Source organism: Ictidomys tridecemlineatus, chromosome 14, assembly GCF_052094955.1.
Source record: "Ictidomys tridecemlineatus isolate mIctTri1 chromosome 14, mIctTri1.hap1, whole genome shotgun sequence".
In the NCBI taxonomy this organism is placed as follows: domain Eukaryota; kingdom Metazoa; phylum Chordata; class Mammalia; order Rodentia; family Sciuridae; genus Ictidomys; species Ictidomys tridecemlineatus.
This window is the reverse complement of record NC_135490.1, coordinates 46,247,851-46,271,100: the sequence shown is the minus strand read 5'-3', so window position 1 is coordinate 46,271,100 and position 23,250 is coordinate 46,247,851. Positions and strand designations below refer to the sequence as shown.

Here is a 23,250-nt window from a genome sequence, read left to right as displayed (position 1 = left end):
TACATATTCTGCCCGCAGGGAGCATGAATGAGAGAAGGCAGGCTGAGGACCTTGAACTATATACTACAGAGCAATAGTGACCCAAACAGCATGGTATTGGCATCAAAATCGCCTCATAGACCAATGGTACAGAATAGAGGAGACAGGGAGTAACCCACATAATTAGTTATTTTATATGAGACAAAGGCACCAAAAACATACATTGCAGACAAGATAGCCTCTTTGACAAATGGTGCTGTGAAAATTGGAAATCCATATGCCACAAAATGACATTGAACCCCTATCTCTCACCATGCAGAAAACTCAATGCAAAGTGGATCAAAATTAAAATTAAACAGAGACTGCATCTACTAGAAGAAAAAGTAGGCAGAGATCTCCATCATGTTGGATTAAGCACCAGCTTCCCTCACAAGAAACTTATAGTGAAACAATTAAAATCATATTAAAGGTATCTATTGAGCTAAAAATCTTCTCAGCAAAAGAAAAAAAAATCAGCAAGGTGAATAGAGAGCCTACGTCTTGGGATCAAATTTTTACCAGTCACACATCAGATAGAGCCCTAAACTCTACAGTATATAGAGAACCCAAAAAATGAAACACCAAAAAACCAAATAGCCCAATCAACAAATGGGCTAAGGAACTGAGGAGACTCCTCTCAGAAGATGATATACAAAAAATCAACACATGTATTTTAAAAAGTTCTACATCTTTACCAATTAGAGAAATGCAAATCAAAACTACTCTAAGATTTATACTCACTCTAGTCAGAATGACAGCTATTAAGAATACAAACAACATTAGGTGTTGGCAAGGATGTGGGAAAAAGGCACATTCATACATTGTTCATGGGACTCCCAATTGGTGTAGCCAATATGGAAAGCAATATGGAGAATCCTTGGGAAAATGGGAATGAAATCACCATTTGATCCAGCTCTCCCACTCCTTGGTCTATGCCCAAAGGACTTAAAAGCATCATACTATAGGGACAGAGCCACATCAGCTATTGTGAATTCTGCTGTTTCTAGTAGCAGAATTCACAATAGCTAAACTGTGGAACCAACTCACATGCCTGTCAGTAGATGAATGGATAAAGAAAATATGGTATATGTACACAATGGAATACTACTCAACAACAAAAGAGAACAAAATCATGGCATTTTCAGGTGAATGGGTGGAGTTGGAGAATATAATGGTAAGTGACGTTAGAAAATCCCCCCAAAACCAAATGCAAAATATATTCTCTGATATAAGGAGGCTGATTCATAGTGGGATTTGGAGGGGGAGCATGGGAGGATTAGATGAACTCAAGATTGGGCAGAGGGGTGGGAGGGGAAGAGAGGGAGCCTAAGAGTAAAAAAGATGGCATCATGAGATGGATATCATTACCCTAAGTACATGTATGAAGACACGAATGGTGTGGATATACTTTGTATACAATCAGAGATATGAAAAAATGTGCTCTCTATATATGTGTGATGAGCTGTAATGCATTCTGCTGTCATGTATAAAAATTAGAATAAAAATAAAACAAAAAATACCTTCAATTGACCCCAAGTTTATTCAGAACAAGGTCAATGGCATTATGGCAAGCATTTACAGAGTGGCCTCTTTCTACTCCATGTTTCTACCTCTAGTTTTGCATTTTCTCCTCCTTTAACATATGTTATCAAATAGTATTTTGTTATCTTTTAAGCAACCTGAAATATTAGGGGGATGAGATGAGAGATAAATGTAATGTTTTTGAGAAATAGAAAGCTGCTCTACTCCAGATTCTTCAATATAGAGAATGTGAAGCAAAGCAAAGCATAGTGTACAGAGTCATGGAAACCGGCACCTCAGGGTTCTCATGAGGACACACATCATGGAACAGTTTCATGGTCAAAGTCATGGTGCTATCAAACTGTTGACAACTTACATAACTTCATTGCTGCCCTGTTTCTGGCCTGGTCACGTTTCCTCCTGTAAAGCCCAATTCTGCTTTCTATGTAAACACAACATGCACTCATTCTTCATCAGTTCCAATCCACTGTGACTTATGCTTTATAGTCATTTTAGATGTTTTCTTTTCATTCTGCAGGATTTTCAAACTTTAGAATTCCATCAGACTGTGGAATTGATATAACCAATCTTATTGAACCAATCTTGTTGAGCAACAGCTTTTAAAGATTATCATTAATGAGGGAGACAGGTCTATATTATAATAGTTGGAAGATTCATCTATACATGTGAATTATTGAAGTCACTGTATTTGAAAATGAATGTCAAACTTTTCTTCCTAGTGGGGGAGGGAAGACCCCGAAACTTCCTGGACGAACTTTATTTCCTGTCTCTCCATGAGAGTTATTTGGAATTTCTAGGAGGAGTCACAGACTTTTCACATTTTTCCACATGTACTTTATCTTGCTTCTTTCCCTAATTACACTTTTCCCAACAGTTTGAGAAGAGTATGTGTGTCTCATACACTTAATGCTTTACTCTGCTGTGAATTCTCCAGGACAGCACATTCTCTCCCATAACCCTGGAAAATTCCTACATTCAGGAAACTAACTTTGACACAATACTTTACTCCAGTCTATAGCCCAATTTGTTAGTTGTCCTGTTGTCATCCTCCATGCTTGATTGAAGTCCAGGCTCCCACAGTTCATACACTTATCACATCTCTTTAGTCTCCTTTATGGTTTTAGAAAATTTTCAAGTTTGCCTACTTCTGAAATTTAGAGGCAAAGACTGTGGCATTTCTGTGTGTGTGTGTGTGTGTGTGTGTGTGTGTGTGTGTGTGCACGCATGTACACACATGCGCTGCTTCATTGGTAATTATGCCTTCAGCTATTATGTCAAAAGCCAACATTTGCAAAGCACATTTTACCTCAAAACTAACATTGGGAAGAAATAGCAAGCAGAAATCAAATCCCAAATATGTGGCACCAGGCCTACAATATAGAAATAGCTGTCAACGTGTCTGCCATGCTTACCAAATTGAATCAGTCTAAGAACTTGGCAGGCAGGAGGTGACTAGAACTTGACAGCCTTCGAAAAAGGAGTCGTATCCATGGGCTCTTCACTGGCAGCCTGGGAGGTTGGTAGTGCAGAGGCCCTCTGTGTCAGGGTGGAGGCCGGTGAGTGGACCTTCACTGGCAGCATGGTAACCATGGGGGCATTGGGAAGAGAGGCTCTTTGCTGTCCAGGAGGGTTTCCAGATGCAGGCTGAGGGGTGGATGGTGGGACAAAGGAATGGGACAGATTGGGGTTGGGTTGGGAGAACTGAAGGGTTGGGGGGCCTGGGAGGACTGGTCCCTTTGCTGGCTGCCTGTGCTGCCTACGGCCATGGACACTGCAGTGTGGGCCAGAGCTGTCACTGGACACCGAAGATTTGAAAATGACCACCATGGAAGGGGGGGTAGTGTCCATGGCCGTATCTTCAGGCAGCACAGCGGGATTCTGGGAAAGGTGAGCCAATGACATGGCAATGAGGGTTGGAGGGGCGGAGTGTTGGCCCTGGGTATTGGGGTTGTGGGTGGAAGGGACAGGAGTGGTTCTTAGGAAGGAATGAGGAGAAGAAGGAAGAGGGGCAGGAGGAGGACCAGCCAAAGGAAAGGGAACATTAGGAGGAGGAAGAGGAAGAGGAGGAGGAAAAGGAGATAGAGGACGAGGAGGAGGGCGAGGATGAGAAGAAGAGTAGGAGGAAAAGGAGGAGGTGGAGGAGGAGGGGAAGGAGGGAGAGGATGAGAAGAAAAAAGAAGAGGTTGAAAAGGGCGAGTGGGAGGGGGAGGAGAAGGAATAGGAGGAAGAGGGGGAGAAGGAGAAGAAGTAAGAGTAGCAGGAAAAGGAGAAGAAGGGGAGGGGGCGGAGGATGAAGGGGAGAAGGGGAAGGGGGAAGAGGGCGAGAGGGAGGAGAAAGAAATTGAGGAGGAGGATAAAAAGGAGGAGGAGGATAAAAAGGGGGAGGAGGAGAAAAAGGAGGGGGAGGAGGAGAAAAAGGAGGGGGAGGAGGAGGAAGAGGAGGAGTGGGAGGAGGAGGAGGAAAAAAGGAGGAGGGGGGTAGGAGGAGGAGAAAGGGGAGGAGGAGGAGAAAGAGGAGAGGAGGAGGGGGAGGAGGAGGAGAGGAAATAGGGAGAGGGTAAGGAGGGAGAGGAGGAGGAGGAGGATAAAAAGAAGAAAGGAGGAGAATCAATACACATGGGGTTTGGGGATTCAGTTCTGGAAGAGGTAGGATTGGAGGGGAAAGGGACCTGGGTATGAGGTATGGGGAGGTGGAAACTGGGAGGTATCACAGGTCTTGACAGTTGTGTGGTTGGGTGAAACACATTAGGGGTAACTCCAACTTGGGGACTGGGGCTGAAGGGAGGAGGTTTAGTGGGAGGAGGCAGAGAAATGGAAGTTGGGATTTCCCCCTCATCTTTATTACATGAGGGGGAAGGTGGAGGGATGGGTAGGTTCAGGGGCCCAGCAGGCTGGAATTCCAACTGCCTGCTGGCAAGGATGGTTGCTATGGGAAAGGGGTCAGTGGGTAGGGGGAGGGGGCCTGCATTCCAGGAAGGGCCTGCAGGTGGGGAGGATGAATGGACAGTGATGGTGCAGTCCTCCAGAGCCTCTCTTCCTCCCTGTGAGACCTGTGTCTCAGGCTTCACATGGTTACTTCTGGCACTCTGAACCCTCCTCAGGGTGCCTTTTGAACATAAAAGTGGCCGCTTTGCAGGTGGGGGCAGCCCATCCTGATGCCAGGCAATCAATGATGGCAGGGCAACTGGCATGAGCTGTTTTCTTTTATTTGGCCTCCTGGAAGCAGCAGTTAGTGAGAGCCAACTCTGGGATAGAACACAGGTCGGTCGGCTTTAGGCCCTGCTCTCCCTGGATGGATGCTTGGGAGGCTGGAGAGGTGGGCGGATCCAGTTCACCTACAAGCTCCTGGGCCCACTTGTCCAGTGTTAAGAAGCCCTCAGCTTTAAGCAGGACAAGCACTCCTTGAGCAGGGCGGTGGGAGCTGCAGGTGACAGGGCTCCCATATGTCAAGTTCTTGGGAGACACCTGGGCCCTCTCTGGAATACTGTTTCTCTCTGTGGGCCAAGAACTGGGCTCCAGGGCACTGAGGTCTCCCTGAGTGTCGTACTCCTCCTCCTCCTCCTCCTCCTCCAGCTTCTCCTCCTCCTCCTCCTCCTCCTCCTCCTCCTCCTCCCCCTCCTTCTCCTTTTCCTCCTCCCCCTCCTTCTCCCCCTCCTCCTCCTCCCCCTCCTCCTCCTCCTCCTGGTGGATCTTGCCTTCTTCGAGCTGTTCCTGGGCCCTGAGCTCAGCATCCTTAGACGCACCAACAGGGCATCGAGCAGCTGTCATGGGCCCTTCAGCTTGGTGGATGAGCTGAGGAACTGAAGGCAGGAGTGGTGGTCTGCACCCAGGAGGGGGCATCCTTACTGCTATTTAGGGTCAGAACATCTGAGAGTTCTTTCAGGATAGCACTGTTGTTTTGCGGAAGGACCCCCAGGACACGGGCAGCAGGATCCCCCAAGAGAGGAGCGGGCCTCTGTCCCTGCCAGCAGCAGGAGGCCCCTGAGGTCGGGGATCCTGGAAGAAACTCCTGCTGGCAGGGCTGAGGGGAGAGGCAGGTGCAGCGGGGTGGTCCCTGTGAGGAGAGGCAGCCTCACAGGCAAGGCGGAGGGGAGTCTGACAGCCCAAGAGAGCCCTGTAGCGTGGCCTGCAACCGCACTTGGTCAAAAGACTGCCAATTGAGGGCACCTTTGGCTCGTCACTAGGCAGAAGTCCACACTAGTCCAACGCTAGTCAGCACAGAGCAGCTTGGCTGAGAAGCCAGCTCCTCCTTCGACCAAAGGCTGAACTGGAGTTTAGCCTTAGTGACATGTGGCTGGAACACATGACTCAGGAAGGACTTGAGCCAAGACGGTTGGTCAAAGGAAGGCTCCAGGATGAAGAGACCCCCACCGCCAATTGGTCTGAGCTCAGGGTTCTCCGGACTCTGTGCTGCTTCTTCTCCCACACCCATCACACAGTTATCCTCACCCTCCAGAGGGTCATTCTGAGGCTGCTTTCCTTTGGGTTACTTAGGCAGTCATTCCACTTGGCTCCAAAAATATCTCCATGGTTCTACTGGACATGACTGTAGCCATCCAGAGTCAAACCACCATCAGTTGCCCCCAAATAGCTCTAGTCAATGTTTCCTCTCTGCTTTCCACCATAGTATCAATTTAGAAAACCATTACAGTGGTCCCTGGAACTGTCCCACAGGATCCTTGAGCCAGTAATGGTGCCTGACTCTGGTATTATTTCAGGTAAAATATGTATATTTTGTTTGGGAGGAGTTCCCTCTCATCCTGACCAAAGCACATACATATCCTTCTCTCTACACCACATTGAAAGTGTTCAGTGTTCTTCCTGTTGCCTAGCGTTGCATTTTCCAGAGATCTCAGTCCATGTTTGGCTGACTGCATTGCTCTGGGGCTAAGGTGATGCAGAACATTTCATGTCTCAGAGGTGTCAGTTCATAGGCAGCCAGCTCCATGGCCCTGGGCCAGAGGTGAAGCAGAACAGTAGGATACAAGGACAGTTTGAAAGGCAGCTGCTCACCTCATGGCGGCCACAAAGCAGAGTGTTAAGAAGGAACACCTGGGTTTTAGTCTTGATTTGGTCCCATCTCTTCTTTCTATGTACCAATTTCTCCCTTTTGGAATTGGAGAGGCAGCACTTCCAAACTCATCCTATTAGGCCAATATTACCCTGTTTCCAAAACCAGGCAAAGACACAACAAAGAAAGAAAACTTTAGATCAATATCTCTAATGAATACAGATGCAAAATTCTCTATAAAATTCTGGCAAATCAAATACAAAAACATCAAAAAGATCCTGTACCATGATCAAGTGGGATTCGTCCCAGGTATGCAAGGTTGGTTCAACATATGGAAATCAATAAATGTAATTCATCACATCAACAGACTCAAAGATATGAATCTTATGAAAAAGCAATTGTCAAAATATTGTCTCCAAGAGCATGCTACTAGTGGCCTCCATCTTCCAGCCACACCCCACCTTTCCACAGTTACAACCCAGTACAGTGGTCCTTGCCAATTATTAATCCACCCAAAGGACTTATCTATTGATTAGGTTACCTTGCTTATAATGAAATCATTCACCTCTGAACATTCCTCCATTAACTCAAATGAGCTTTTCAGGCACACCTAATCTCAAACCATCACATGCTACGCCTGATCTAGCAAAGGTTATGTCCATCTCACTGTGCATAATACACTCATTGCATTTTCAAAGAGTCCTCTTATCCTTAACAGTTCCATCATTGCCGAAGACTTCATGTCAAAAGACTCCTCTTGGTTGTGAGTTCTTGTCTCTCTCTCTCTACACACACACACACACACACACACACACACACACACACACACACGTATGTAAGTATGATCTCCAGTATACATGGCACAGTATAAATATTCCCATTCCAAAAGGGAGAAATTGGCACATAGAAAGAAGAGATGGGACCAAATCAAGACTAAAACCCAAGTGGGCCAACAAGTCTTATATCTTCATGTCCTGTGTGGGGCACAGGGTTGTACCTTGTGTGCTCTAAAATATTTGGGCAGCCCTGTCCCATGGCCTCTCAGATTTGCTCTATCCTCAGCCAGCAACATTCCTTGGCTCATGATCCTCAGTACTGACATCTCTTAATCCCAGGGTCTCTATGGCAGCTTCAGCTTCCATCTCACAGTTTCCCCACATTATCCACATCAGGGCCTCTTACAGGGATTCTGAACTTGTTATAAGTTGAACTGCCAGGCCTTTATTTTAAATCTTGGTGGAGGCTTCCTTGACCTCATCAATAGACTCAAAGATAAGAATCCTATGAAAAAGCATTTGTCAAAATACAGCACTCCTTGATGTTCAAAACACTAGAAAAACTAGGGATAAGAGGAATCTACGTCAACATCCTAAAGGCTATCTATACTAAGCCCCAGGCCAACACCATTCTAAATGGGGAAAATTTGAAGGCATTCCCTTTTAAAACTGAAACAATTCGGGGATGCCCTCTTTTACCACTTCTATTCAACGTAGTCCTTGAAACACTGGCCAGAGCAATTAGACAGACAAAATAATTAAAGAGATACATGTAGGAAAAGACGAACTTAAATTAGCACTATTTGCTGACAGTATTAATTCTACACCTAGAAGACCCAAAACGATCCAGAGTACTTCTAGAACTAATAAACAAATTAAAAAAAGAGGCAGGTTTTAAAATCAACACCCAGAAATCAAAGGCATTTCTGTGTATCAGTGATGAATCCTCTGAGAAGGAAATGAGGAAAACTACCCCATTTACAGTAACCTCAAAAAAAAAGAAGATACTTGGTAATCAACTTAATGAAAGAGGTGAAACATCTGTACAATGAAAACTACAGAACCCTGAAGAAAGAAATCAAAGAATACCTTAGAAGATGGAAAGATCTACCTTGCTCTTGGATAGGCAGAATTAATATTATCAAAATGAGCATACTTCCAAATGCACTATACAGATTTAATGCAATTCTGATCAAAATCCCAATGGCATTTCTCATAGAAATAGTAAAAGCAATCATGAAATCGATCTGGAAAAATAAGAGAATAGATAAAGGAATTCTTAGCAGGAAGAGTGAAGCAGGTGGCATCACTATATCAGACCTTAAACTATTCTACAGAGCAATAGTCACAAAAACAGCATGGTACTGGCACCAAAACAGACTGGTAGACCTGTGGTACAGAATATAGGACACAGAGACCAATGCACAAATTATAATTATATAGACAAAGGCACCAAAAATATGCATTGGAGAAAAGATAGGCTCTTCAACCAATGTTGTTGGGAAAACTGGAAATCCATATGCAACAAAACGAAATTAAACCCCTATCTTTCACCATGCACAAAACTCAACTCAAAATGGATCAAGGATTAGGAATACAACCAGAGATGCTGCTTCTAATAGAAGAAAATTAGGCTCTCGTCTCCAACATGTGGGATTACTTCCCAACATCCTTAATAAGAGTCCTATAGCGCAAGAATTAAAATCAAGAATCAACTTATCAAATGCCCCGCCTCTTCCTTTGTCCATACCTTGCTTAACTTTTTATAGGACCTATTAGTATCTAACATTAGATTATATCTTTGTTCATTTTCAGTCTTCTTCAGCACAAGCAGCTGATTCATAAGAGGAAAGACTGTTTCTCTGTCCCCAAATGAAGGATTTACTCCTGCAGGAAGAATTCAGCCTCTGTGCAAAGACAGCCAACAGTGCAAGGTGTTTTTGGGAAACTAAGACAGCACATAGCTCTAGCCCCTAGGTCCAGGTTTTATAGAATCCTCTTAGAGGAAACAAGTGAATGTAGGTTGTTACAGATTGCTTAATGTGAGAAATACACAAATGGGGAAAAGCCAGTTCCTGAAGGAGACCCTTGCTCTTTCACAATAAAAAATCCAGGGGTTTCACTACGAACCTCAAAATGCTTTGATAATACTTTCAATTTGTCATTACTTATTTCTATGCTTTTTACTTTCATAAAAAGCTTTTAAATAGAAAATTAATTTGTGAATATGTGAAAGTTATTATCTCTTGAATGGAAATGGACTTAATGCACTTAAACCCCTTAGAAATTTTGAAGCGTCCTACAAAGCTGTGTTTGGCAAGGGGCCGGGGTTGGACAACTGAAAATAGGACAACCCAGGGTTGATGTAATGTTCTAAAGGAAACCCTAAGGTCTGTGCTTCTCCTAGCCCATCATTCTAACATATTATTCCTCAAAAAGGTGATCTATGACCACTGAGCAGCCTGGAAACTTTTCAGGGAGTCCATAAGATTGCCATGGTAATTTCATGATATCACCAAAGTCTTGTTTACTTCTTTCATTGTTTTTGACATAAGCTTACACTGGCATTCACCAGAGGCTACTTGGTTTGTGAAATGTAGAAGCAGATATGAAAATGTAGGTATCTTCTATTCAGCCAAACGTTAGAGATATTTGCAAATATGAAAAACAATATCACTCTTCTCACTGAATAGTTTTGTCTTGGAAATGCAATTTTGGGGGAGTTTGTGTGGCTTGCACCCTAGTAATTGAACCCAGAACCTCACCCATGCTCAGTATGTGCTCCAAAACTGGGTTTTACCTTTAGCCCCAGAAAATGTACTTGTATTTAAAAAAAACATTAGTTGATAGACATATAATGAATATGTCATTGTCATTTTTAAATGAACTAATAATTAACAAATTACTTTCATATTTAACAACTTCGGAATTTTAATTTGTAATAAAATATATCTATAGATAATCTTCACATAAGCAAAGATTTGAGTGCTGAATAACTTTTAAAAGCAGAAGGAAGGTCACAAGTTTTAAGAACTACTGTTCTAAGACATTAAGCGGTCAACAGATACACTCTTAGTGAATATTTTATAAATTAAACTTTAAAACAATGAAGACGTAGTGATACTTTGATAATTTTCATTAGCTGATTAATTTTAATTAGCTATATTTCTCTGGACTCCAAGATAATTGTGATTCATTTTTGTATTCATTATGTCTTCCTCTTTCAACAAAGGTTTTTACTATTTGACATTTGTTTCAGCTTGTCTGTACATTGGTATAATACTTGGCTGAAATTTGTTAGGTCAGCCCAACTTCCTTTGTTGTGCCAATGCTGTGCCTTGTCCTATAATGGAGAAAAAATATTTTATGTAGCCTGCAGTTATTGTTTGCCTGGGACAAACTTTACCTTTTGGCTCTATCTTTATTGAAATGTATTTCATTTTCACATCTATTATGTCTATGGCTTCATAATGCTGGTTCTGGCCATCCTTTGCATTGTTACCATCTATGTGATATTGTGTGCACACACTTCTTGCTAAATGGGATTATAGGTGGCAGTGGACAAGTTTTCTCTCTGCTGAATCAACTTCAATCCCTGTTTACACGTATTCGCTTTACTAATATTTTTTTTTGAAACAAAGATGTATGGCTTACTTCAAACATTTTACTTTGGATACATGGTGGTATTTAGCACAGCCTTGGGGTAATGTGTGGAGCACTTGTTTACATGGGAACAAGGGCCTTTGTCCAAAAAAAAAAATCTATACTAATGTGAAAATTGATTAGAGGCACAAGAAAACCTGGAACTTTGGATCAATTTCTCTTTTATATGGGTAGCAGTCAGTGCTGTTTTCATCTAAACCCTGAAAGGAACTCAGAAAGGGAAATGGCCTTCCTGATAATGGGTGGCTCGTCCATGATCTCCACAAGTCAACAAAAGCACTCCTAATAGAACGAAAACCTCAGGCAGGACCACATGGTGGTCATATCCAAAACTATGTGGAGACTGACTCTGAGGCAATAGAAATTACTGAGCCAACCTTTTTCTTACCAGGCATTACCTACCCCAGGTTTGCCCAGAACAAGGGGAAATGGCCATTTAGGGAACAACCTCTTTCCCAACATGGACTGTGACTCTCCAGTAATCTTCCCACCCCTGAGACAAAAGTAGTTAAGATGCTCAATCACCAAGCTGCCTCACTTCTTGACCCTGTCCTGAATCACATCTTGGAGTCATTGAATAGAAGACAGAATCTTCTAAGGGTCACTGCTCCATGTTTCTTTCTGAAATGCTTCTGTGTGGCTGTGGAGCCACCAGAAATCTAGGTAAACTGACTCTGACCACAGGTGACAGCCTGGTGAGCTTCAATTGGTGGACATTAGCATCATGATCTTGTTTTTAATGTTATTTGCCTCAGGTCCCAATATCTACTTTAAAATTCAGAACTTTTTTCAGCATCACAGATTACTCTGAACAGGTCTCTACATCCAGCTGACATTTTGCAAGAGATATGGAAGAAAGAGAAAGGAAGGTGTGTACAATATTCTAAATATGAATTAGCAAAATCCAGATGTGAGGACCTCCATGGGTCCCAGGGCCTGCCGCTATAACAAAGAGACCAAGGAAAAGACACACAGGGCGGGGAACCTGCAAACCAAGAACTGCACAAAGACATACCAAGTGGTGCATGGGGTGTCTGTCTTAGCCCTTGAGCTTGTGTGCCCTGGTGCTGGTTACTTCTGGAGGGAGGAGGGACTAGGGCTAGGATGCAGCCATGTGGGATGCTGACAAGGTGCTGTTCTTGACTTGATTCTAGGGTGTTCCACATAATTTTTCACTAAGTTACACTTTTTTCTCTGCGGTCCCCTCCCCTGCTTTGTACTTGCATTGCCTTCCATTACTGTGACAAATATATGAGGTAATCAGCTTAGAAAGACAAAGGTATATTCTGGTTGACTTTTGCAGGCTTCACTCCATGGTTGGTTGCCCTGTTGTTCTTGGACCTGGGGTGAAACCACATATCACCCTGGCAGTGCATGGTGGCAAGTGACTCACTTAATGGTGGCTGGGAAGCAGAGAGTGGGAAATTAAGAGACCAGGGTTCCTCAGTCCCCTGAAAGGAGGCCCTTAACAGGAAGCTCCCCACTAGCCTCCCCCTTAAAGATCCCACTTCCTCCCAATAGCACCTGTGGCTGTGATCAAAGCTTTCTCACCTGGGCCTGTAGGGATCATTCCAGATTCATACTTTAGTAGTGGCAGTGCTTCATTTAAAAAGGAAAGGATTGGAAGTATACCCTCCACTGGTCTTTTCCTACAGATAGAAATCTAGAGGTGGAGAAGCCAGGAGCCCACTGGGGTCATCCCAGCCATCAGGAGAGGCCACAGCTTGACCAGGGAGGCCAGAGCAATGGAGGCATGGAGTGGAAGCCAGGTTCTGGATGCCCTGGAAGTAAGAACCAGCACAGCTGCTGACTACTGAATGGAGCATAAAGAAAGAGAAGATGTCACCAGGGTGGAGCTCAGGGGCACAGTACTTGCCTGGCATGTGTGAGGCCCTGGATTCTATCCCATGCAGAACAAGAGAATTTTTTTGAAGAAATAAATAGGAGACACAAAGTCAGGCCTCTGTTTCTCCTTCCTTTGTTGCACAACCAGACAATACAAAACTCTTTCAGCTTAGGATATTATTGGTCACCACTGGGGAAAAACAGCAAAATGCAGGGAGATGTCAGAGAAATCTGCTTTGCAGCAATAACAGCCCCAGTTCCCCTGGCCTTCATTCTTGTCCCTGACAGGGGACTGTAACTTTGTTTCTGTTATCCCATTAGCTGAGGATGCCTGGCCAGGGCCCAGCAGGCAGCATTTACCTGGTCCAGGGAAACTGTCAGTCTAGATCCCAGAAGAGTCCTGGTTCCCCTGTGTCACCAGATCACCCACTGGGAAGGTGCTCTTGGAAGGAAGGCTGTCTGCAGCTTCAGTTGTTACAGGGTGGGGACTGGGGAATCTGTAGCCACCTGCCCTGGGATTGAGGGAACTGATCCCAGTGACAAATGCAGATGCCTCCTCCCCCAACTCACATGGTTAGTTGATTGGTGAGACCAGAAATCTGCTGCTTTGGGAAAAGAGGGAAAGCGAAATCGTTTCTGCTTTAAGAAACTGCTGATTCCCAGTTATCTTATTTGTTATGAAAAGGGGATTTACTTTTCCATGTACTTCTGCATTTAAATCTACATTCAGAGCCAAGGAAAAGAGTAGCTCAGATGGGGATCTACACCTTATCCCAAAAGACTTGCCCCTGAGGTAGAAAATCTCCTGTCTTCAGCGGCAGTTGTCTTGGTTTTCCCAGCTCCAAGTAACATACTGTATGCACTCAATTAAAGTTAATTTTGCATGAGTCAATGAAGACTAATCCAATAATATTTCTGAAGCATCCTTAGTATCAATATGTAGCCTGTGCTTCATGATGCTTTCCTTACACAATTTCTCTTACTTGCAGGTCACCTGGCAGAATTCCTTATCTTTATTCACCAGATCCACATTTTAGAGTTGTAGTTAGTTTTGCATTCACTCACACAACCATTTATACTGTAACCACTATTTATTTGCCAACCACTGTTTCACAGTAGCTTATAATACATCAATAAACAAGAAAAATAGTCACCTGCCTTGTGGGTGCCATTCTGATGAAGAGAAGCAAACAACAAATAATAAATACAATAAATAATTCAGTAATTCAGAAAAAGTAGATCTATGGGGGTTCAGAGTATCACAAGGGATCTGATGCAGGGAGAGGGACTGACTGCGTCATCCTAACATCTTATCATAGGAACACAATTTCCAGAACCTGTCTTATATATGTCTGCTGAAGAGCAACCTTGACTTTAATTTCATTTAACAGTGTGCCAAAATATATTAGATGAGAATACCAAAAGCCTAGAGAAAATACAGAAGTATTACTGAGCCTATGGAAAATGAAATAAAAATGAGAGTGCCTAGGATTCTCAGAAGTTATTTATTCATAAATAACTTTTTAATCATGTTTTGTTTACAAAACTTCAGAGAATATGGAAAATATTTTAAATTTGTCGCTAACTGATATATAAAATGTAAAAATTCTATGTATTTAGGAGTACCTTGTGATGATTTGATACACCAAATAAGGTACAATGTTTATATCAGGTTAAAGACACCTACCTCCTTAAACATTTCCCCTTTTTATATGGTGAAAACATCTGGGCTCTTTTCTTCCACCTTGTTGAAATATACCATATCTAACTGTTATCAATACTCACCACTTTACTGTGCAATAGCATTCCAGAAAATGTTTGCTATTGTTTTTCATTTATTTATTTGCCAATGAGCCTTAATTTTATTTATTTATTTAAATGTGGTTCTGAGATTTGAACCCAGTATTTCAAAGGAGCTAGGCAAGTGCTCTGCCACAGAGCTAGAACTGCAGCCCTGTTTGCTACTGTTCAGCTTTACTTAATTCTGCAGCACCAGGGACTGAACCCCAGGGCCTTTTGCACTGTGTGAGTGCTCCACCGTAGAGCTACACTCACAACCCAGCAGAAAGCATTTCTGGAAGGAGTGAGAGGATGGACTGAATCATCTCCTGAAAGGAACAAAATTGGGCTACTTCAATTATTTTTTTCAACTTGGTCTCATGGCTTTTCAATTACAAAAGCCATGCATACTCTTTGTAAAAAAAAAAAAAAACAAAGATCCACACTGCATAGAGGTTTATCAATTAAGTCTAAATCCTCAGAGAACTGAGAAGAATTCTCTTATTTTGACTTTCCAAAAGTATGTTAATACATACCTATATTTGTTTCAAAAATATGGAAATGCGTATCTCCTTAACAGATATTAAATTCAGCACAATGGCCTATGGGCAGAGAAACGAAGGAGGTTCTCATTCTCTATTTTTTGTTTGTATGTTGACATTGAGGACTTTACATGTGTATACTTAAAATCTGATTAAAATGAGAGATATGCAGTGATATTTTATAAACTATATAAACCCAGTGCACACTATGATAGTTAACACCCAGTGAGCTAAATAGTAAGTACTAGTTTTCCCCTCCAAACTCATGAAAGAGTAGAGTTTGAAACCTAGTTTGAACATCCAACTAATTACCTGGGGATTGCCATTAGGAAAAATTCAGACTTCCTTCCTCTATCAATATGTCAAGAAGAAAGCACTTTTTCCTGATTCTACCCACCAGCCATTGGTCTAATGCATCTTCCATGGCATCTCACACAATGGTCCAACCCAACCCCAGCCAGGCTCTCCACCATCCCCAAGTCTTCACCTGTGGTGTCCTCATGCAGGCCAATATCAAAAGCCAGCTTATCAGTTAGAGACCACCAGATGCAGAGGCAGCACAGATACTAAATCACAGAACCAGAAGTGATTGCTCAATATTTACAGTCATGGTGGAGTCCTGTTCTGACAACTGATTTGATATGTGTCTCTCTCTCTGCTGCTTAGCCTTTTTCTAAAAATCTGGATCCCTCTGAACAAAGCCCAGGTCTTTATTGGCTGAGGCAGAACAGCCCTAGCACAGCATTCATTAGGAGCAATATTTAAAGGAAATGTGCTGTGTCACAACAAGACAAATAACTGAATATGTGTTTCTACATCTCTCACTTCATGTGATATATTCATGATCCCCAGCTAGAGCACAGTGTGATCTGACAGTGACAACCGGATCCCAAGCAGAAATTGAAAAACTATTCAATTTTATGTTCTACTTCTGTTTTCCCTTCATTTGTTTAACTCTCCGAAATCCATCCAGAATTACTTGGTTTTAGTGTGCAGGATGTTGCTTTACTAAAATGAAGAAGTTTCATTGTGCATGTGTTTCCCTAGGAGGAATTGGTTTCTCTCCAGACTATCATTGCCTCCAACCCCTAGGTTTTCCTAACCATATGGTCATGAAGTTTTGGGTCATTTTTCAGACCAACTCTCAGCACCTTGCTAAGTGCTATAAGGAAGAGGACACAAAATGAATGTGGTATGAGCTTGCAGTACACCACCATCTGCAAAAAGCACACTCACAGCCAGTAATAACAGGACCATGTGAAGAGGACACAGAGAGTGTTCTGGGGATTAGGAAAGGCCAGGCCCCTCTCCAAGAGCTCTGAACAATTAAGGCAAAGTCTAGAACATTCCCATCATGGAACAGGGCCTTCCAGCTAAATGGCAGCCAGTGAGTGTGTGAAGGAAGGAGATGAACTGATTGGGGGGAAGTCAGCACCATATGGATATGTCATCTATGTGAGCTGGAGACTCAGACTTGGCCTGCTGACTATGAAGCACTGGCTCTCATGGTTATAGGAGAAGCTTCAAGGGTCTCCAAACCTGTACTGAGTAAGCATAGAACTGTGTGTCTGACCTGGAGACAGGCAACCCACAGGGATCCCTGAAGTTCACAGGTTTCAGATATAAACTGTTAAATGTCTGTTTTTCTCATGTGGGGGCAGGCCCCAAATTCCTTAATGAGACACCTAAAGCACAAGAATCAAAAAATGGGATGAATTCAACCTAAAAAGTTTTTTTCTCAGTAAGAGAAATAATATGTAAGGAGAATAGGGAGCCTACATCCTGGAAACAAATTTTTACCCCTCACATCAGATAGAGCTCTAATCTCTAGAGTATAGGAAGAACTCAAACATTTAAACAACAACAACAACAAATAAATTAACCAATCAACAAATGGGCCAAGGACCTGAAAAGATACTTCTGAGAAGAGGATATACAATCAATCAACAAATACATGAAAAATGCTCACCATCTCTAGCAAATAGAAAAATGCAAATCAAAACTACTCTAAGATACCATCTCATTTCAATAAGAATAACAGCCATTATGAAGTCAAGCAACAATAAGTGCTGGGGAGGATGTGGGAAAAAAGGTACACTCATGCATTGCTGGTGGAACTGCAAATTGGTGCAGCCAATTTGGAAAGCAGTATGGAGATTCCTTGGAAAGCTGGGAATGGAAACACCATTTGACCAAGCTATGCCCCTTCTCGGACTATAGCCAAAAGACCTAAAAAGAGAATACTACAGGGACACAGCCACATCAATGTTTATAGCAGCACAATTCACAGTAGCTAGACTGTGGAACCAAACTAGATGCCCTTCAATAGATGAATGGATAAAAAAATGTGGCATTTATACACAATGGAATATTTCTTAGCACTAAAAAATAACAGTATCATGGCATTTACAGGGAAATAGTTGGCATTAGAGCAGATTATGCTAAGTGAAGTTAGCCAATCCCTAAAAAACAAATGCCGGATGTCTTCTCTGATATAAGGGATGTGACTCAAAATGGGATAGGGAGGAAGAGCATTGAGAAGAAGGTTACCACTAAATAGGAAAGAGAGGTGGAAGGGAAAAAGAGGGAGAAGGGGAATTGCACGGAAGATGGAAGGAGACCCTCATCATTATACAGAATACATGTATGATGTTGCGAGGAGAAAAAAAAAGGAAGTATATCACATTAGATTGGGTAGAGAGATTTCAGGGGAGGGGGGGAAGGGGGGATAGGAAGGGCAGCAGAATAAAATAGACGTTATTGCTGTATGTATATATAGGTGAGTGTATGACCAATGTGAGTCTGCAACCTGTACAATCAGAAAAATGAGAAATTATACCCCATTTGATTCAAATGTACGAAATGTCAAGAGAATTGTACTGTCATGTGTAACTAATAAAACAATGTCTGTTTTTATTACAGAAAAAGTAACAACTTTATATTGCTCTGACTTCCCAGACAAAAACAAGGTGGTGCCTCATGAAATCGTCTGTGAATTTCCTCAACAATATTACAGTCCTCAGCACTGCAGTTATTAACAGACATACCGTCTTCTAAGTTTCACAGTAACATTGAGGTAGATATAGATGCTATAGATTATCCTACAAACTTCATTAAGTGCCATGGAAGCAAGGACTTGGCCTATTCACTCTGTACTCCACACCTAGTATAGTGCCTAGCACACAGACATTGATCAAGCAAAGTGGTTAAAGGACCCAAAGAAATTTTCAGACACAATTAAGTTTAAAAAACCCAGAAAAGTATCCCAGGTTGTGTGGTGGCAAAAGTGTGCCTGAATCTAGAAGTCAGCACCAACATGCAGAGTAGACTCAACTCTAAGACACCATTAACACCGAAATGCAACAAGTAACCTCAGCTTAGCCACCACCCAGTGTGCAGGAGATAGTAGCTGGCTCAACAGACACCAATGACCAGATAGCTGTCAGGTCCATGGTGAACTGGGATTCTTTTTCATAGTTTTAACTAATTTGTGCTTGGGCATAAATTTTAATGGAATTCATATTAAAATCCCAAAGACAATTCTTCACAGAACTAGAAAAAGCAACCATGAAATTCATGTGGAAAAATAAGAGATTCAGAATAGCCAAAGCAATACTTAGCAAGAAGAGTGAAGTAAGACACACCATAATAGAGAGCCACGGTAACAAAAAACAGCATTGCATTGGCACCAAAACAACAGAGACCAATGAACAGTACAGAACAGAAGACACAGAGACAAACTCACAAAATACCGTTACATCATACTAGACAAAGGCACCAAAAACATACATTAAATTTAAAAAGTCTATTCAACAAGTGGTGCAGGGAAAATTGTAAAGCCACATAAAACAAAAAAGAAAGTAAAGCCCTCTCTCTCACTCTTGACAAAACTCAATTGAAAATGAATCAAAATTTAGGCACTAGAACAGAGAACCTGTGCCTAATAGAAGAAAAAGTAGGCCCACATCTTGACTATGACAGCCTAAGACCCGACTTCCTTAAGGAGACTCCTACATTCCAAGAAGTAAATTCAAGAATTAATAAACAGGATAGATTCAAACTAAAAAGCATATTCTCAGCAAAGGACACAATCAATAATGTGAAGAGAGCCGACAGAATGGGAGAAAATCTTCCCCACATGCACCTCAGAGCATTAATCCCTAGGATATATGCAGAACTCAAAAAACCTAACACCAAAAAAACAAATAACCAAATCAATAAAGGGCTAAGGAACTGAACAGACACTTCACAGAAGAAGCAACAAATACATGAAAAAAATGTTCAACGTTTAGCCATCAGAGGAAAGCAAACCAAAACTACTCAAAGATTTCATCTCACCCCAGTCACAAACATGATTATCCAGAATGCAATCATCAAGTAACTATAAATGTTGGTGAGAATGTGGGGAAAAGGGTGCATGCTTCTGGGACTGCAAATTGGTGCAACTGTTATGGAAAGTAGTATGGAGGTACCTCAGAAAACTTGGAATGGAACCAATATCTGACACAGCTATCCCTTTCCTCATTTTATACACAAACATCTTAAAATCAACATATTACAATGGGTGTAATATTACATATTACAATGGGTGTAATATTAAAAGGGTGTAATATTAAAAGGGTGTAATATTAAAAGGGTGCATGCTTCTGGGACTGCAAATTGGTGCAACTATTATGGAAAGTAGTATGGAGGTACCTCAGAAAACTTGGAATGGAACCAATATCTGACACCGCTATCCCTTTCCTCATTTTATACACAAACAACTTAAAATCAACATATTACAATGACACAGCCACCTTATGTTTACAGCAGCTCAACTCATAACAGCTAAACTATGGAACTAACCTAGGTGTCTTTCAACAGATAAATGAATAAAGAAAATGTGGTGTGTATGAGTATACATATACATGTGTGTCTGTGTGTGTGTATATATATATATATATATACACAAAAAAACAATTTTACACACACATATATGATGGAATGAAATTATGACATTTGCTGGTAAATGCATGGAGCTTATCATGCTAAATGATAAGCTCACCCCAAAAAACAAAAGGTTGAAAATTTTCCCTGATATGCTTATGCTAATCAGTGTATGAGAAGGTGGGGGAGTAGGAAAGTATACAGTTGCTTTAGATTGCATAGAGGAGTGAAGAGAGGGGAAGGAGTATATTGGGTAGAATGGATAGTAGAATGAATCAGACATTATCATCCTAAGTACATATACAAATACATGACTAGTATGATGCTACATCCTGCAAAACCAGAAACATGAGAAATCATACTGTATTATGTATGATATGTCAAAGTGCATTCCATTGTCATGTAGAATTTAAAGTTGATTAAAGAAAATATACCAATTTGCAGAAAAATATGACTATAGTATCTGCCCATAAATGGATTCACCTGGAGACAATCATGCTAATGAAGCTAAACCAGTTTACAAAAAACAATGGACAAAGGTTTTTTTCTGATATGTGGAAGCTAACTCACAACAGGAGCAGTGATAGGAACAGAAGTACAGTAGATTAGACGATGGGGAAGGGAGGGAAAGGAGGGGGCATAAGCAAAGGAAAGACAGTGGAAAGACTGACACAGCTTTACCATGTATACATAAGGAAACAGTGAATCCCACCTCCATGTACATCCTAAGAATGCAACTCTAAAAAGATAAAGTATAATTATACAAATAGGGACTATATCAAAATGAGTTTTATGGGCCAGGGTTGTGGCTCAGTGGTAGAGCACTTGCCTAGTATGTGTGAAGAACTGGGTTTAATTCTCAGTACCGCATATAAATAAAATTAAACAGTCCATTAACAACTTTAAAAAACTTTAAAAATGGATTTTATAACTAAAACAACCAATAAGTGAAAATTAATAAAATGAAACATTTCCTCGGTCCCTTTAAACAGTTTAATAACACTCAAATCAACATCAAATGAATGGAAAGTAAAAGGGCTTTTAAGAGTGGGTATACTCTCTCCCACTTTTCTGCCAAATGACGACACAACTATTGGGACAGACTTTTTCTGGCTTCTTACCTCCAGAACTGTGGGAAGTAATTTTCTATTCTTTATAAATCTCATAATTTTCACTATTGGAAATTAAAATTTACAAATTTCAATATTTAGACTAATTATCTAAAATGTAACAATACCTTTGAAACCGGAGTTCGAAGACGAGGCTCCATGGCTTCTGCTGGCAGGTAGGCGCTGCCCGCGAGGGGCAGGGAGGCCTCTGCAGCAGAGAGGAGTCCTAGCTCTTCATGGCGGGCCATTCCATCCAGGGCTGCAGCAGACCCCAGCAGATCCTCAACCATTTCTTCTTTCGGCAGCCTCTACGAAGTCGAAGAACCATCTCCGGGAAACAAAGCAGGCTGGAACTTCCTCGGGACTCCGGCGAGGCGAGGCTCCTGGGAGGCTCCGGGGAGGCTCCGGCGAGGCGAGGCGAGGCCCCGGCGAGGCTCCGGCGAGGCGAAGCGAGAGTCCTGCGAGGCGAGGCCCCGGCGAGGCGAGGCTCCGGCGAGGCGAAGCGAGACTCCCGGCGAGGGCCTGGCGAGGAGAGGCCCTGGCGAGGCCCCGGCGAGGCGAGGCCCCGGCTCCGGCTCGGCAAAGCGAGGCTCCGGTGAGGCGAGGCTCCAGTGAGGCGAGGCTCCAGTGAGGCGAGGCCCCGGTGAGGCTCGGCCCCGGTGAGGCGAGGCGAGGCGAGGCAAGGCTCTGGCGAGGCAAGGCGAGGCAAAGCGAGGCTCCGGCGAGGCAAAGCGAGGCTCCGGCGAGGCGAGGCGAGGCTCCAGGGAGGCGAGGCCCTGGCGAGGCCCCGGCGAGGCGAGGCTCCGGCGAGGCGAGGCCCCGGCAAGGCGAGGCCCCGGCGAGGCGAGGCCCCGGCAAGGCGAGGCCCCGGCAAGGCGAGGCCCCGGCAAGGCGAGGCCCCGGCTCGGGCTCCGGCGAGGCAAAGCGAGGCTCCTGTGAGGCGAGGCTCCTGTGAGGCGAGGCCGAGGCGAGGCTCCGGCGAGGCGAAGCGAGGCTCCGGCAAGACCCCGGTGAGGCGAGGCTCCGGTGAGGCGAGGCCCCGGCGAGGCGAGGCGAGGCCCCGGCGAGGCGAGGCGAGGCCCCGGCGAGGCGAGGCGAGGCCCCGGCGAGGCGAGGCTCCGGCTCCGGCGAGACGAGGCGAGGCTCCGGCGAGGCGAGGCTCCGGCTCCGGCGAGGCGAGGCTCCGGCGAGACGAGGCTCGGGCTCCGGCGAGACGAGGCTCGGGCTCCGGCGAGGCGAGGCTCCGGCGAGACGAGGCTCGGGCTCCGGCGAGGCGAGGCTCCGGCTCCGGCGAGGCGAGGCTCCGGCGAGACGAGGCGAGGCTCCGGCGAGACAAGGCGAGGCTCCGGCTCCGGCGAGGCGAGGCTCCGGCTCCGGCGAGGCGAGGCTCCGGCGAGACAAGGCTCCGGCTCCGGCGAGACGAGGCTCCGGCTCCGGCTCCGGCGAGGCTCCGGCTCCGGCTCCGGCGAGGCTCCGGCTCCGGCTCCGGCTCCGGCGAGGCGAGGCGAGGCGAGGCTCCGGCTCCGGCGAGGCGAGGCTCCGGCTCCGGCGAGGCGAGGCGAGGCTCCGGCTCCGGCGAGGCGAGGCTCCGGCGAGACGAGGCTCCGGCTCCGGCGAGACGAGGCTCCGGCTCCGGCTCCGGCGAGGCTCCGGCTCCGGCGAGGCTCCGGCTCCGGCGAGGCTCCGGCTCCGGCGAGGCTCCGGCTCCGGCTCCGGCGAGGCGAGGCTCCGGCTCCGGCGAGGAAAGGCTCCGGCTCCGGCGAGACGAGGCGAGGCACCGGCGAGACTCGAAGGCAGCAATATGGAGGGCCTCACAGCTTCTCTTCCCAGAACAACCTTCAAGGGGTTTATATAGCACTTGGTCCAATGCTATTGGTCCAAACTTATGCTAATTAGGACTTGAAGGAAGTACCAATGCTATTGGTCCAAACTTATGCTAATTAGGACTTGAAAAAAGTACCAATGCTATTGGTCCAAAGTTATGCTAATTGGGTTGGACACATACTAATGCCATTGGTCAGTCTCTTTTTAATATTCAT

General features: G+C 44.0%; 1 protein-coding gene across 1 annotated transcript; it reads right to left on the bottom strand.

The window, feature by feature from the left end:
- Positions 1–1,539: 1,539 nt before the first annotated feature.
- LOC144370358 (uncharacterized) lies at positions 1,540–22,337 on the bottom strand. The gene is made up of 2 exons (XM_078031098.1): positions 21,340–22,337; positions 1,540–6,723 (listed from the first exon to the last, which is right to left on the bottom strand). The coding sequence occupies exon 2, from the start codon at positions 5,398–5,400 to the stop codon at positions 4,765–4,767; it is 636 nt and encodes a 211-aa protein (XP_077887224.1). The 5' UTR covers positions 5,401–6,723; positions 21,340–22,337; the 3' UTR covers positions 1,540–4,764.
- Between the last annotated feature and the right edge of the window lie 913 nt (positions 22,338–23,250).